Here is a 16,262-nt window from a genome sequence, read left to right on the forward strand (position 1 = left end):
TGCTTCTCACTATTATTGATTGATGTCCCCTCTGTCCACACATCTGTTTTAGCTTTTTTTTTTTTAAATCATATTCCCCTCTTAGGAGCAAGTATCTGGGACCTCCTCACTCGCTTCTTGTCCTGGCAGTGTAAGCCTTTTTACATCTCCCTCAAAATGACCCATGCAGCTCTGTTCCAACTTATTTTTTGCTTATTTTTAAACAAAATGCACCAAAAATAATCCATGTCATAACCAGAGGGACTCACATGTATTTGCCAAGGTAACCCATCTGTCCCCACGCCCTGCAGACTGACACGTGGTAGGCTATTTGTAAATATTTGTTTAATGAATGAAAATAGTAATAATTTCATTAAGCTCCTTCTTCTTCTTCTTCTTCTTCTTTTTTTTTTTTTTGGTTTGGTGGGGTAATCCTTACTTAAATGATTGGCTTAATGAATTTCTGTCTTATATTGTGGCTTTTTTAGAGCTTGAAGGAATGAGAGGAAGACAAAAGATTGAGCCTCAACATGGGAACACAAGGCTCTTTCACTTTTACATAGCAAACCACTTTTAAGGATTCTGGACTTGAGTTGCCTCTAGGTTGCTTTCCCAGTGACAGGATTTCCCAGGGCATCTGGGTTTGGGGGATTTCAAGGGAAGTGCCAAGACTTGGGTGAGGGCGGATGAAGCAGACCTATTGTTGTCAAGTCAGGGGCTTGAGGGCACACTCCCCAGATTCTCAGTTGGGGGTAGGAAGGTCCTTGTAATATCCTCTACTCCCCTGGACCTTCTGTCAATCATCATGCCACGACTTTAATGATGGCCACTCCAAAGATGTAATTTTAGTTTTGATGAGAAAATTTAGCCAAGAGAACATGTTAAAATGCACCCGTGGCTTTGGCTCATGATACCCTCTGTGTCTGTTCTCTGTGTTATTTCCTGGTACTGAGCACATCCAAAACCCCTCTTCTGTGTTCAGCTTTTATCCCAATTACTTGTGATTGGTCAGAAGTCTCCTGACTTGAGCTCCCTCTCTGGGGGCAGTTCCAGGTGACTCACTCCTAGATATGCAGTTATCATGTAGGGAAAAAAAAAATGACCCAAATGTATGAGCAACATTAAGTGTCCTGACAGTGAAGTAGTGCTTTTCTCTTCCTGGTGTTTGTGTGAAATGATCTGGCAAAATAGATGCTGCAGAAATAATGCGTTTCTGTGTCTCCCTTCTCAAGTGATAAATGTTCTTGGCTCATCATGGGATTTCTTGCCAAATGCTGATTCTGCTAACAGAAGAAACAGAAGCCTTTGGGTGTTCTTGTGCGACAGGGGAATGCAAAGTTTCTCAGGCTTGCCTTCCTTCTGTGTCATGAATGCTAAGAGGTAATTTGCAAAGGGCTGTGTCCTGCCTAGACCCTTGGCTAAAGTCACAGGCTCCCTTGCTCAGGCATCTGTAGCTCCTGCATGGAGCCAGGGGAGGGCAGAGCCAGGAGCACAGGCACCATCAGCCACCTTGTTGCCATTTGTTTCTCAAAGAGCTTCATTTCAAGAAGGCAGAATGTGACAACCCCTCACAGTACCTACTAGAACCTTCTGCAGCAGAAGTGCCAAGAGGAAAGAGCGAGGGAGCAGCAGGATTTGGGGTAGAGTAGGCATTGTGCTGGGGGACTTTCACAGATGTCCTCCTGGTGAGATTACTGCCCCTGGCATTCTGACTGAGCCCTAGAAGGTCAAATGACATTCTTAAAGTGACATAGCCAGCCAGTCCATAATGCTGCTGTGTCTGACCACCAGCCCTCTTTCTGACTCCCAGGGAACTTTGCCTGTACTTTCTCTGCATCTTTAGACTCTCCCCACGGCCTGAATCCTGGCCACTCCCCTCAGATCTGCCTCCCTCCTCTCTATTCTGTACATTGAGGTCTTTCAAAACATAAATGACTTAACCCTTTCAATGGCTTCAGTCGTCACAGCTCTCCATACCCCCTACCATCCTGCCCAAGAAGGGATAAGGTCCAAACTCTTAATCAGCACTTTTTTTTTTTTTTTTGTCATACCAGGGATTGAACCCAGGGGCACTTAACCACTGATCCACATCCCCAGCCCATTTTTATGTTTCATTTAGAGATAGGGTCTCACTGAGTTGCTTAGGAGCCTCCGGTCTCTGGACCTTTCTACTTGCTGTTCATCCTTTACTGAGTCTCTCACGTTTCCAGCCTTGTCATCTCTAAAGGGTTTAGCAAGATGGGAGTCCCTACCTTGACTGCCCCCATGTGTCTTTGACCCTTTGCCCCTCAGGATGTGTTGACCAGGACTTCCTCCAACGTTGCTGTACTACTCCTTCTGTGTGTGATGTCTAGCACCCCGCCTGGCACTCCAGAGACACAAAATACAGTCTGTGGAACAAACAGAATTCTGGAGACGGGATCCCAAGGCCAAACGACTCCAGTCTTTATTCTGGGAGCATGGCCGGCTCTTCCATTGGTGACCCCTTCTTGTGTCTTCCTTTTGTGTGAACACACCGACCTGTTCATACTTTCCTAACTCCTTTTTCCAATTGAAGGAAGACTGATTTACATGAAACAAGCAATTTAGAGTGCAGTCCTTGAAGCTAGAGCAAATAAAAATCCTCCTGTGCAGCTGTCGGGGAGGTCTGCTGGAGTGGAGGAGTGCCAGACTTTCCTCCAGATTGTGGCGGCTTGGAGGACGGAAGCCATGTTGTGGCCCATATAGGACCTTGGAGTGGACTTCTCACAGAGGCTCCAGGGCCACCTTCCAGATACATTTTCTCCACTTCCCTGCAGGTGTTGGTACTGTCCAGAGCTGTATGTACGCCTTGTGGCCCTGCTCCAAGCTCTCCTCCAGTGGCCCTGTGGGGGAGCAGAGGCGACGGCTAGACCTCAGCTGTGCCCTGGCTGTGAGGCTTTTGCTTTCTCCAAGCAGCTGCAGCCCTTGTCACCTGGCCATGTCTCCATTTCTCGGGAGATTTGACTCTCTTGGAGAGTCTGAGCCACTGTTGGCTACAAATTCAAAGAAACAGTTTTTTTTTTTTTTTTAATGGCAGCAAGAAGTGCCTTAGGAAAAAAAGTTTGCAAATATTTGGGCTGTCAGTCTTCTATCCCTCTACCCCTCGACGTTCAAAACCCTGAGCAATGGGAATTCTGGCCTCTCCAGGGTTTAAACTGGTCTCTGAACATTTGACTCTCTCCAGCTGACTGTAGCTCCCTATGCCTCAGCTCCCCACCTGCAGGGCAGGGATCATACCACCCCTCAGGAGAGTTGTGGGGATTGGAGAAATTAATGTACAAGAAGTTTCTAGCACTGTGCTGTGTAGGACTAATTTTACTGACTCCCTTAGACTCTGCCAGTGAGGACATGTTGACTAATTGTATAGATTCTGATGGGGACTACATTCCCTAGAGGAATCTGTTTAGTAGGGGGCCATATTCTATTCTAAATATAACCACAACTTTCGTATTTTCCGTCTTCTAAAATAGCATATTTGTGGTAAACGTTAGAAAAAACAGGTGAGCAAAAAGATGAAAGAAAAAAATCATTTGTAATTGCATAGCCAACTGTGAACACTTGGCCTACATCCTCTAAGTCGTACGTGTGTATGCAGATGAGTGATTTAAAAGAAAAAAGCCATCAATTACTATCTAGTGTAAATTGTAACATACTGTGCATGTTTCCTGCATTGATTGATAGTTTGGGATGGCTGCATGGAATTCTGTTATATCATTGTAGCTCACTCTGTCAAGTTGGCGGTCAAATGGCTTGGTTTCCTGCTATAGGTGCCTTTTTAATGGCTCTGATCTGTATTACCATTCTGAGCTACCAATAACTTGTGATTGATTAATGAGTTTCACTGGGTTACTTTCTGTGTTCTTCAAAATCTTTTGATTCCAGCAAAATGAAACATTTCTTGGAAAGACTAAGGCATCATGTTGTTCTGACCTGATTTCAGTCTATGATAGCATATCTTGAAAAGGCAGAGTATTATCTAGTTATGGGATAACTTCCCCAGGAGGTAGGACAGTAATGGATACTTGGCCTGTTAGCAGAGAAGACCTGTTGGCACCTCCTGAAGGAAAGGACTGAGGCTTAGAAGAGGAATGGAACCAGGAAACTGCTGAGTTTGCCCCCGATCTGGAATCCTCTGTTTGGCAGACAGTTTCATGTTGAGATTTGTCACTAAGGCATAGGCATAAGTAGTCCTGGGAGACTAACACACTCTGTGAGGTCAGCGGCTCCTTTTCACAGAGCAGACTCAGAGGACAGATGTGGGAAGATTGCGTTGAAAAGTTGGCGGAAAGTTAAAGTTAAATTGATTCCTTCCAGAAATGTACTGGAAGAGAATCACATGCCAATACCATATACGATCAGAATACGGGGGCCCAATGTAAAAGCCAAAAAAGTCAAGTATGGGTTCACTGTGAAAACCATTTTATGTATCTTTATTTTAAGCCTTCATCTAGATAACCTGAAGTCACAGAGTCACTGAAGACAGAGATTTTATTTCACTGATTGTAAATATGAGGCTGACATTAGTTTTGTTTTTGTATTTTGGGGTAGTGAATCAGCCCTGGGTATAAGCTGGCCCCTGCTGTGGGCTTTTGGAGCACATCTGGCAGTCAGCAGGGAACCCGCGGGATTTTTGGCACCAAATATATTGGCTTATGTTCGAACTTAGGGAAAGTTTCCAGTGACTGTCATTGAAGTTTTATCCAGACACCAGAGGACGCTGTTAGCTTAAGCCAGGACTGGGCTGGCCAGTATTCCACATCCCAGGCCAATCCAGTTACTGCCTGAGGGCTTGGAGAGGCCACCCTTATAGAGCCCCAGGATAAGGCACCTGCCTCACCTGCCTCTTCTTTATATATCATCGTATTAACAAGCTTCATCCAGAGAAATCTTGCAAGTGTCTTCTGTGGGTGGGGTGATGATTACGAAGGTGTGTCCTTGCCTTCTGGGCCACACCAACTATAATACCAGGGGAGATGAGCACAGAGTTCTTTGGGCCCTGGGATAGAACATGCTGCCTCCTTGTTTTGGGGAACCAGGACAGCATTGGTGGGGAAGGAGAAAAAGGTTAGAAGAAAGAATAATGATTTGCAGGTGAGATGAAAGAGAAAGGCTTTCCAGAAAAAACCCATATGATTTTTATGAATGTTCTCAGATAGAAGTAGGAAACTATACAGTTCCTGGGACATGATGGGACTAGCAGAACAGTTCAGAATCCACTAAATAATAGCAGATGTTTATCTCGGTTTAGACTCAGGTGGTTCAGTAACAGCACTTAGTTTATTTCTACAGGATCAACTTAATTCTGAAAAACTCCCAGCCCTTGAGCCTGGTATTCAGGTCAGAGACTCCAATGTCCAGTCCAAGGGTCCCTTCCACCCTTCCATCTCTGCCAGTGTCTGGTGATGGGGGATGAGAATTCTATGTCTAGGGTCCCACCTGCTTGTACCAGTGTGAAGGGGATCTTGTGGCTCCTAGAACCCAAAGCCCTATCTCCCAGCTTCCCGGCTAAGCTCTAAAAGGTTTTCCTTTTGGTCTTAGGGATCTGAGGAATTCTCCCTTTACTTTTCTTCCCTTCCTTAAGTCCGTCCTTCTCTCCACAAACTCTAACTTTCTCCTTTTGGAATACCCAGTATTATTGCTTCAAAGGACTTGGAAATATGAACTGGGAAGGGATGTATATATCCCTTTCCAAGCTCAGTCTTGGGTGTAAGATGGCTTCTGCTGACCAGGAAAACAGAGACCCTTTCCAGTTTACATTTTTGAAGTTAAAGGTGGGGAGAATAAGGAGAAAATATAAATGTATATGCCAAAAATTATTCTGCTGTTAAAGAATTGTTAATATTCTCCACCTTTAAAAAATACTCTAGACATCCTAGAGCCAAGATGAGATGTGAACCCCTATTTTTTCTATGCAGGAGTTTTGGGTGAGAGGCAAGTAACTAATTCACAATTTCACCACAAATTAAACATATAACCCCAGAATATTTTTAGTTCTACAGTCTTTTAAAAACTTCATAAATGTAATGGATTTGTCTTGATTGGAAAAGCATTTTGAGCTCCATTTGGAAGATTCCTATTAAGAAACATTATTTTTTCCCCAGTGGGAATAAAATCTAAGATCTAACTAAAATCTTTAACAAGAGTTAAACCAACTCTTTGGTCTCAGGACCACTTTCCATTCTTACAAAATAGTCAAAACCCCCCCATGAGCTGCTGTTTATGTGGGTGGTTGGATTTTCTCCCATTCTATAGGCTCTCTGTTGATATGCTTGATTATTTCCTTTTCTATGAAGAAGCTTTTTAGTTTGATGCCATCCCATTTATTGATTCTTGATTTTACTTCTTGTGCTTTAGGGGTCTTATTGAGGAAGTCTGTTTCTGAGCTGATACGATGAAGTGTTGAGCGTACTTTTTCTTCTAGTACTCACCGGGTTTCTGGTCTAATGCCTAGGACCTTGACCCACTTACAGTTGAGTTTTGTGCAGGGTGACAGACAGCAACACAATTTCAATCTACTACATATGAATTTCCAGTTTTCTCAGCACCATTTGTTGAAGAGCTGGTTTAAATAGATAAATTGCTGAAGTGTATGATAGGTTTTAAATGAAAAAAAAATTGTCTTTAATTGGGAAAGTGTGGGGAATATGGGTCAAATCCTTTTATAAACAGACAGATTATATTTGGTTTAATGACTATGTAACATTTCAGTTTATTCCTATCCTAGGTACCAGCTGAGTTTCCAAAGGGAACCAGAGTTCATTTTCATGTTTTCCCATAGTTTGTTTAATAATAAAAAATCACAGTCCAATATCCCCCAGATCCAACAGAAACAGTGATATTAAGATTTTTAGATATTTTTAAATTCTCACTGTTAGAGGCATGGAGTTTTAGTATCATGTGCTTTTAATGTTGCCCTTCCTCCTTACAGAAATACAAAGAGTACGAGAAAGATGTGGCCATAGAAGAAATCGATGGCCTCCAGTTGGTGAAAAAGTTGGCGAAGAACATGGAGGAGATGTTTCACAAAAAGTCCGAAGCAGTGCGGGTAAGTCTCCTAATTTCTGCTCAGAGTTGCTGTCTCTCAGCTTGAGGATGGCCTTCTCCTGATGAGCCCAACTCGCAAAGATAAATGTTGTCTCTTCCATGAGCACTTTTATTTCTTCATTCTGGTTAACCAGGAAAAGCAGTGCCTAGGGACTTTACAGGTTGGGTTTCTGGACCAGTTTTCTTCTTAGGATTTTATGCCTCAGTGAAGATGCCACTATCTATACAGCTGTAGAGGATGGGCTCCACCTGTGTGACACACCCACTAATTATCCAGAATTATTCAAGGGTACATGGTGCTTCAATTAAGCAAATATAAAAACGTAAGCCGTGCTTGTCTAAATGTGGAATTGAAAAATCTCGGTGGGGTAAATGAGGATTAGAAGAAGTTGGAGGTTTTCCTGATCTTTGTTAGAACATTACTACAATTAAAGTGTTTGGTTGACCAAGTAACAGCTCCATAAGTTTCCTACTATCAGCTGAATGAATGGAAATGCAGTCCACAGGTGTATTATTTTGGATTTCCAAGATGGCTGCAGACTTCATTGCTTGTTATCAAACAAGGTCTCATACATTTTTGGCGTAGGACAGGTGAATGCACAGTCCTATATTAATGTTATAATGGCCCACGACTATAGGAGAAATTATAATCTGAAGAGTTCTTTATTTCTAATGTACAGTTTGCTTACCCTCTGGTCTTAATAATTTTCTCCAGAATCTTTTTGTTATAAAAGACCTCTTTCTGCTTTAGCTCTTCTTACCTGGTTTGCCAAACCAAATTTCCTCAAGTTATTTCTGCCTTAGACCTGGTAAGCCCACACCTTCGCTTGTCTTTAAAACATTTTTTGTACTATTCTGATTCAGGGAAGGAGAGCATTGTCAATTAAACTTTTATCTTCAGTGAAACAGTCTTTATGAATCTCAGCTTCTTTATCTGTAAAATGGGAAAAAGTCAGGCCAGGGGTGTAGAGATCAGACACCGTGTTATGATTTTTGAGCCAATAGAGCAGATGCTGCACATGACCAGTGCTAATGAATTGGAGTTGCTGCACAACTATGGGTTATTGTTTAAATAAGATGAGACTTCTTTGTGGAAGCCATGGAAGAAAAAAATGCACCTTTATCTTCTGCAAAAATAGTGTGCTGATTGCTGGCAGAAGGTGCAAGGTGGCTTCTGCCACATCCTTGTTTCACTTCCTTGAAGCAGATTGTCTCCCTCACAAATATGGAAGCCTGGTGGATGTTCAAATCTCAAGAACAGAGCCCTGAAGTTAAAAAAATATATAAATTTTAAAAAGCCCTTGTTATTGCCATTTTGTGCCTATAAAATGGACACTTCTTTCATGGAACTTTTAGAATATATCAAAAAATATCAAGTGTTGGGGGGCATCTCTTAAAATTCTCACTACCTGGCTGAAAACTATAGCTTGTGCTCTTCTGTGTTTCTTTCCTTCCAGTCTTTTCTGTTTGCATTGCTATATGTGTACTTGTGGGCATTTTCCTTATTTCATATTTGCAATTATGGTACCTATTTCCTTTTTTAATAACATTTTTATTTTTTTAGTAGTAGGTGGACACATATCTTCATTTTTATTTTTATTTTTTTATGTGGTGCTGAGGATCAAACTCAGTGCCTCATACATTCTAGGAGAGTGCTCTTCCTCTGAGCCACAACCCCAGCCTCCCATTTACTTTTATACCCAACTTCTTATTGCATCTTTCTAGCCTTCAAGTGTATTTTCCTGGGCCACTGTATTTTGTGATTTTCTTCAATGACTGTGAAACATTTCAGTCTATGAGTGTGTCATCATTAATCCTGCTGCTCCTAAATATTTGGGTGTTTAGGTTATTTGCAAGTTTTGAAGTAGATATTGCTGCATTGAATCTTCTGGTACATCAATAAATCAAATAACAGAGCACCTAGTACATGTCCGGTGTTCTTTTGAGGATTTTGTATGCCCCCACTTCTTTTGTCCTTGTATCAGTCCCATGATGGAGGTTACTCTCATCATTCCTGTTTTACAAAGAGGAGATGGAAAGACTGCGGTTAGGTAGCTTCTTTGAGGAGGTCACATGAGAAGCAAGAAATAGGTTCCAGGCCCTTGGAGTCCACGTTCTTCACTGCTCTCACAGCCCAGCATCCTGAGAACACTTTAGTCTCCTTAATATGAATTTCAATACCTGGAGAACAGCTCAGAGTCTCTAACCAATCCTGAAGCTTCCTCATGCTTATGAAAACATTTCTGCCAGATAAGCTTGTGCCAGTTCATAACCCTGTTAGCAGGAATGGGATGTGGATGCTCATTGCCCTGGTCCAAAACCAAAACAAATATATTTATGTTAATAATAAAAAGCCCACTGTAATTGCTACTTTCTATTTATAAAAATGAGCACTTCTTTGATTAACGCTCACAATATTTTGAAAAATATCAAGCAGGAAGAAGAAAAAAAAATCCCCTAAAATCCCCACCATCTGGAGGAAACTATGGTTTGTGTTCTTGTGTTTCTTCCCTTCCAGTCTTTAATCTTCATCCTAAATAATTTGTGACAACATTGTCAATTTGAGAGGGTTAAATATTGTTTTAACTTGCATGTCTTTGTGAATGACACAGTGAAAAGACAAATAAATATCCTTTGATTCTACTTTTGCAACAGATAGGCAAGAAGCCTTGGTGCTGTATCTTGGGAGTGCCTGGAGGGACATGGGTGCAACATGTCACTGTGACACAAAGGCCCAGCCAGCACCAGATCTTAGATCTTGTCCCTTTGAGGCAGTAGTGCCTCAGGATGACTGGCATGGGCTCTAGAAGTACTGTTCCAGATCTCAGTTTTACCCAAAGGTAGGAGGAGAGGGAGGACAGCTGAGTGACCTCTGCGAATCTATTTTTCCTCATTTATCTCCCTGATGTATTAGGAAGTGGCTTCATATGTGCTTATGATTTGTTGAGTTAGTGATGTGCTGATAGATCATCTCATCTAATTCTAGCATCGCTCCTAGGAGTTGTCAGCCTTGGTAGAATGAAGTCACTTGCCTAGACAGGGGCAGGGCTGAGTGGAGTATGTCTGTGCACCCTGAGGGTAAGAATGCAGTGCCCCCGTGTGTATCTGTGCAAAGTGCTCAGCACCGAGCCTGGCAAACCAAAGACATTCAGTGAACGTTGGCTGTTACTTCCAGTTAAGAGTCCTTCCTTCTTTTATGCATTCAATAGTGAAGGAAGGAGTCTTACAGTTCAGGAAGCACCTGGATAATGATAAAAGGGAACACGAACTGGGTTCTACCTCTTCTTATTGCCTAATTTTGAAACCCCTTTGCTTTAAATTGGTGAGATTAAAAAAAAAAAGACTATTTGATATGGTTAGTGTGGTTCTTTTGAGAAAGAAAAAAAGCAATTGCTCTTTTTAAATTGAAATGCTCCCAGAATCAAGGCAGCCAGGGTCCTTTGAAGTGTATTTTCAAATAGAGGTGCAGGGCCTGTGTGAGCACACTGGGTACTGTGACATCCAGGGAGCACATCCAGTGTTATGTGTCTTGGTAACAAGTTGGAGTTTTGTTGGAGACAGTTGAGATGGTCCTGGCCCCATGGTGAGCCAGGCAGCTCCATTGAAAGCAGTCAGGAGCCATGTGGCATTTGGAATGAAATGTTGGTTTATACCCAAGCCAGGGGAGTGGTGACTGTGACTCTTTTCATATTATAATGACACCTCACTTCTCCAGCAGGAAAGGTTGCTGTTTGCCTGTGGGATTTGTGAGCACTGGAAGAGCAAAGACCTCCAGTCCAAGTTGGCCCGTGGCCTGCGGCGGAGTCATTAGTTGTGGCATGGCACTAGAATGCACTGCTATGAAATGGGCAGGTCCTTTTCCTGCACCACACACCCAGCAGCCCATGGCCCAGGAACAGCATGGGTTTTAGGTTTGGTTCTGCTGACCTGATGTACCACTCTACTCCAAGCCTCCATCCGTGTCCCCTGCAATCGAGTCAGGTCAGAGGTTTGGGGCCCTTGACTCCTGCCTTCCCGGTGCCCAGTGCCCACCAATCTTGTGTGGCTCATGAGTGTGCCTCAAGAACACATGCTCTCAGGGGCTCTGGAGGCTGAGGCAGTGGGATCACGAATTCAAAGCCAGCCTCAGCAACAGCGAAGCCCTAAGCAACTCCATGAGACCCCATCTCTCAATAAAATACTAAATAGGGCTGGGGATGTGGCTCAGTGGTCGAGCACCACTGAGTTCAATACTGGATACCCCCCTACACACGCATGCACACACACAAAAGAACATATGCATGAGAAACCTGGCTTACAAACAATGCCTATGATTTAAATCTCCATTGATATGTATAAAATATCCATGAGACCGGCAATAGCAATTTAAAAAACCACAATAACAACATCTTTTATCTGTGAAGGTGGATTCAGCTCATGCTGGGGGGAAGGAAATGTAAGTACTGTGGTAACCCAGCCCTTAATACAGCCTGTCATCTCTTGGCTGTTAAACAATGTTGATCTTTTTCTCTGTCTCTTCTGGCTTGATTTCATCATTTTCCTCCATCACTTTTCCCAGTGATTAGTTGAATCAGAGTGATTTTATCATGCTCATCCCTATTTGAATTACTCTCCACTATGCAATTATCCTATCAGAGAAAGTCCTATTTTCTCCCCGTCAGATGTCTGAGGTAAATGTGAAACCTAAAGTGGCCTGCCCATTACATAACCTCTGTCATCGGGTTGGTAATGGACTACATGTAACTCTTTTTTTTTTTTTTTTCAGGCTAGCAAATTATAAATAACCTCAGCTTCCATAATTGCTATTAACATAATGGTGCCATCATATGGCAGAATTTCTTAACTGTATTTTCTAGCACTTTTTAATGCCATAGATGGTTTAATTTTTTTTCAGATCCACTCAGAGGCTAGGTCTAGGTTGTTTGATAAAGCAATGCTGCCACTTGCTTTCATGCATAGTAATTGTGCCCAAGGCACCATCTTCCAACTTCTTTATTCAAACACATTCATGCTACCAAGCCCTCAATTAGTATTGTTGAGCTGTTATCAAGTTTTTAGTTCCTTTGAAGGGAACAAGGAATGGAGTCCCATTTGCTTTGAGTTCATTGACTGTTTTCAGGGAGGTATTTCACATGGCTAGATGTGAAGAAGAAGATATGGACCCGTTTTCTGCCAATGGCGGACTCCCCTTGGGCCATTCCTGAATGATACCTGGAGACACTTATCTGTGACATGAGTCAAAGCCCATCTGAGATAGTGACAGAAGGCAAATTTGGCACAGTTTCCCTTTTTTTTCCTGAGTTGCTGATGTTGAAAAATGTGCCCTGATTTGAGGGGAGGAAACAGCAATGGATGTTCATTACATGCTCTTGGATATGTGGACAGCCTGCCCTCATATTGTCTTCAAACCCTAAGCCTTCACTAGGAGTAGTATAGACTCAATCACCTGAAAGCATCTATTGCAATTCGAGGGAACCCCTAGCAGGCACAACCAAATACATAGGTGGAATAGAGTCTGTAGGAAATAACTCCGAATAACCATGGACATCTCTGGTGAAGGGGGATCTATTTTTTTAGGACAGACTCCAGCACAGACAGGGGGATGTCATGATCCTGTGATCTAGAGATGGTCCCTTTAACTGACCAGGAACTGCACCATCTGAGAAAAGTAGATAAATTGAAAAAATGACAAAAAGAAGGACAGTATTTTTCCAGGCTGATTTCCTATGGTTTCTGCCCTTGGTTGTGTGGATCTAGTCTGGGCGAAGGGGTACCACCTTTGCAATAAGGTTTGGGCAGACTTGTAGGCTCCCCCTATCTTCCCAGGGGTTTCTGATTTCAGCAGTAGTCACTGATGCATGTGAATTTAAATGCTGGGCTGTGCAGAGCTCAGACCTCCACAAATTGAACCATATCTGGGGAGAGATGGGAATGGGGGAAGCTTTTAACGTAGTATCTGTTTTGATAGCATAGCAAACAAAGAATTAAGTGTTTATTTTATTTGCTGTTCAAAATTTCCCCCAAAGCAATTAATTTGAAGTGTCTAGAAATTTCAGTGGAGTCTAGGAAGAGACATGAAAAACAAGTCATAGCTAAACTTCACGAAGAGTTTGCTGTTTTCAACCTTCGATAAGATATTTAATAAAATTTCCACAACACTCTGAAGCTTTTACCTGTAAATAAACTTAATCCCATTTCACTTCTTTTCTGATTTATACTGATAAAAATGATAAATCAGGCACTCTGAAAAGTGTTTTGCTTAAAAAATAAGTACTCTTACTTCTTGGGAAGAGCTAAGAGAGACTAGATTTTGCATTAAGTTTTTCCCTTTCCTATAGCTACCTGCTGTTCATTGCGGAACTGATTCCCATTATAGCTGTACCATGGAAAGTAATTGCTGTTGTACAGTAATTCAATTTCAGTGCATTCACGCGTCAGTTCACCGATAGGGGCTTATCTGGAGAAACCTGGGACTTGAAAGCTTTTTATCGAGAAATTCCACATGCAGCGAGACATTTTTCCTAGGTAACAAATATCAGTATTTGCATTTAATAAACATTTACCTTCTCAGAAAAAAATGGATTTTTTTCCTGTGCAGAGAGATTTATGCCAATCTTCCAAAAAGCTAGAGGGTACTATTAAAGCAACTTTCTTTTGCTGTTTTTTTTTTTTTTGACTGTTGCATGTCTACATGTGTATGACTACAAAACACATCTGTGTTCCTATGTAAATATATACACTGAGGCACACAGAGCAGGATGCACCAAGGTTAAACAGACTATGCCGAAAAGAGAAGCTAGATGAGGAATTATCGGCTATGGGACCAGATGAATACTTCTGGTTTAAAAAAACGAACTGATCAGGGATGGGGATAGGAAAGACAGTAGAATGAGTCAGACATAACTTTCCTATGTCCAAATAAGAATATATGACCAGTGTAACTCCACATCTCGGACAACCACAAGGAAGGGAAGTTATACTCCATGTATGCATGATATGTCAAAATTACATTCTATTGTCATGTATAACTAAAAGGAACAAATTGAAAAAAAAAAAGAGTTCTACTGGAAAAAAAAAAAACCTGAACTGATCTCTGAAGACATTGTGAGGATTATTGGTAAGTCGTACTCCTCAATGGCTATCCATTAAAGTGGAAATTAAATTAACAATTTTGCTTAGAAATTTCCAAATAAAGAAAAGGGATTTTGTGGTGGTGGTTGTTTGATTGATTTTGTAGTACAGGATTGAATGCGGAGCCTTGTATGAGCCAGGCAAGTGTTCTACCACAGAGCTACGCCAACAGTTCCCAGGAGACGTTCTTAGGTGATTCTCTTCTTTAGCCATTAAGTCCAAAATGAGCTACAGTGATTCTCAGGAGCTGAATGTAATCAAACATTACTAAAATCACCTGTAGTCCTCATGCAATAGATGCAGTTGAGTGGATCTAACAGATTTTTGTTTTCTTCCCCTTTTTGGGGGGGCAGTGGGAGGTAGGGTGCTAAGGATTGATCCTGGGCCCTGTGTGTATACTAAGCACACAGTTAACCACCAAGCAACACCCCTTTCATTTATGATGTTATCTCAAAAATTTAAAACTTGTTTCTTGAAAGAGGAGTAAATTTATTTCAGAAAAAATAATTTTCTTTTTTTTGAGTCACAGGATGATTATTTTTTATGTTGATGAATCTTTTTTTTTTTTTTTTCCAAACTGGCTTCTGCATCCACTGTTTCAACCAACTGTGGATAGAAAACACTGGAAAAGAAAATTTTGTCAGTGCTGTTTTGTGTGAGTGTAGGATTTTTTCCTTATCATGATTCCCTAAATAGTACCATATTGATGTTATATTTCCATTGTCTTAGGTATTATAAGTAATTTGGAGAGCTTTAAAGTATATGGGAGGATGTGGGTAGGTTACATGCCAGATAGCGACACCATTCTGCATAAGACTTGAATTCATCTGCCGATTTTGGAAACTGAGGGCAGTCCTGGAGCAAATCATCTCCAGATGCCAAGGAATGATTGCTTTCAAACTCTAAGAGTTTATAAGAAAATTTGGACAAGAAACCTCATACCACAAGAAACTTAAAAACTAGCATCAATCTGCATTGCATTTGCCAATTTTGATGAGGCCAACAAACCATCCTTGGTTAGTAGTTCAGGGCAAAAAAACCCAAAAAACAAAAACAAAAACTACTAGAATCCCAGTGCCACGAAGGTGGGACCCTGACAGTTATATCCCCTTTGTCTCCCCAGGACCAAGGTAGGTGCTTAGTGTATGTGAATGAATGAACTTGCCACACAGGTCATGCCATGGGTGTGAGCACTCCATGCTGGGGAAGACTGTCTGGTCTCCCGACAGAGGACTGGGTACAATCCTCAGCATTTCCTGTGTTTTTGTGCCCACTCTGTCCTCTCCTCCCCACCCAAGTGGACTTTGGATTTGGTTTCTGTTGTAAAACAACAACAAAAGTTCCCTTTGCATTCAAAGTGAAATGTCATATAAAATCATATTTTCCACTTTGATTGCTTATTTTTTTGTTTACGAAATTCTGCTTTCAAAGATTCCCAGTGGCTTTTTATCAACACCAGGGTGGACCAAGCAGCCTGAGAAACAGAGACTTTTGACCATGGAGGCCCCATGTGAAATTATACCACTAGTTCCCATCATTAGCCAGAGTAGTCACTGCTCTACAGGAAGGCCCTGTGGAGACACCAGTCTGAGCCCGTTGTGCTCTCTGCCTGCTTGGCTGATGTCACCAGGAGAGTCAGGCTCTGGTCTGCAGGTAGAATGTCTGCATGGTATCTCCTCTGAGCAGAGGGATGGGTTGGGTGGGCTGGGGCTGACATGACAATACTGTACCAAGAGGCTCGTTCCAGTTCTGGTTTTTCAGATTATTATGTGGTTGTTTCAACACATTGGGCCAGGTAGAAAATAATGCCACTTAATTTATACTCAGTCGAGGTGAAAGAAATTTTAAAAGGTTTGTGAGTGGGAGGAAATTATGGTGCATCACTGAGTTGTCACCATCAACAGAGCCAAATGACAGAATAAAGCCATAATCGCAATAATAACAATAATGATAATAAAAGACCACTGGCTGTGATTGTATAAATTACTAGCAAGAAATTAACAGTTCCGGAAATATTTCGAATGCATACTTAATATGTGTAACAGGGGAGGTTTGGTGGCATCAGTTCTGGCTTTCTGGTCTTTCCT

At 41.8% G+C, this 16,262-nt stretch overlaps 1 protein-coding gene across 1 annotated transcript in view; it reads left to right on the forward strand.

Moving 5' to 3' along the window:
• Cacna2d3 (calcium voltage-gated channel auxiliary subunit alpha2delta 3) overlaps positions 1-16,262 on the forward strand; it is an 882,565-nt gene that overhangs the window by 188,493 nt on the left and 677,810 nt on the right. Inside the window, exon 3 of the mRNA XM_026388626.2 lies at positions 6,929-7,045. Coding sequence (XP_026244411.1) covers positions 6,929-7,045 — 117 coding nt within the window. The remainder of the gene's footprint in view (positions 1-6,928; positions 7,046-16,262) is intronic.

Source organism: Urocitellus parryii, chromosome 3 (assembly GCF_045843805.1).
Source record: "Urocitellus parryii isolate mUroPar1 chromosome 3, mUroPar1.hap1, whole genome shotgun sequence".
NCBI classification, from domain to species: domain Eukaryota; kingdom Metazoa; phylum Chordata; class Mammalia; order Rodentia; family Sciuridae; genus Urocitellus; species Urocitellus parryii.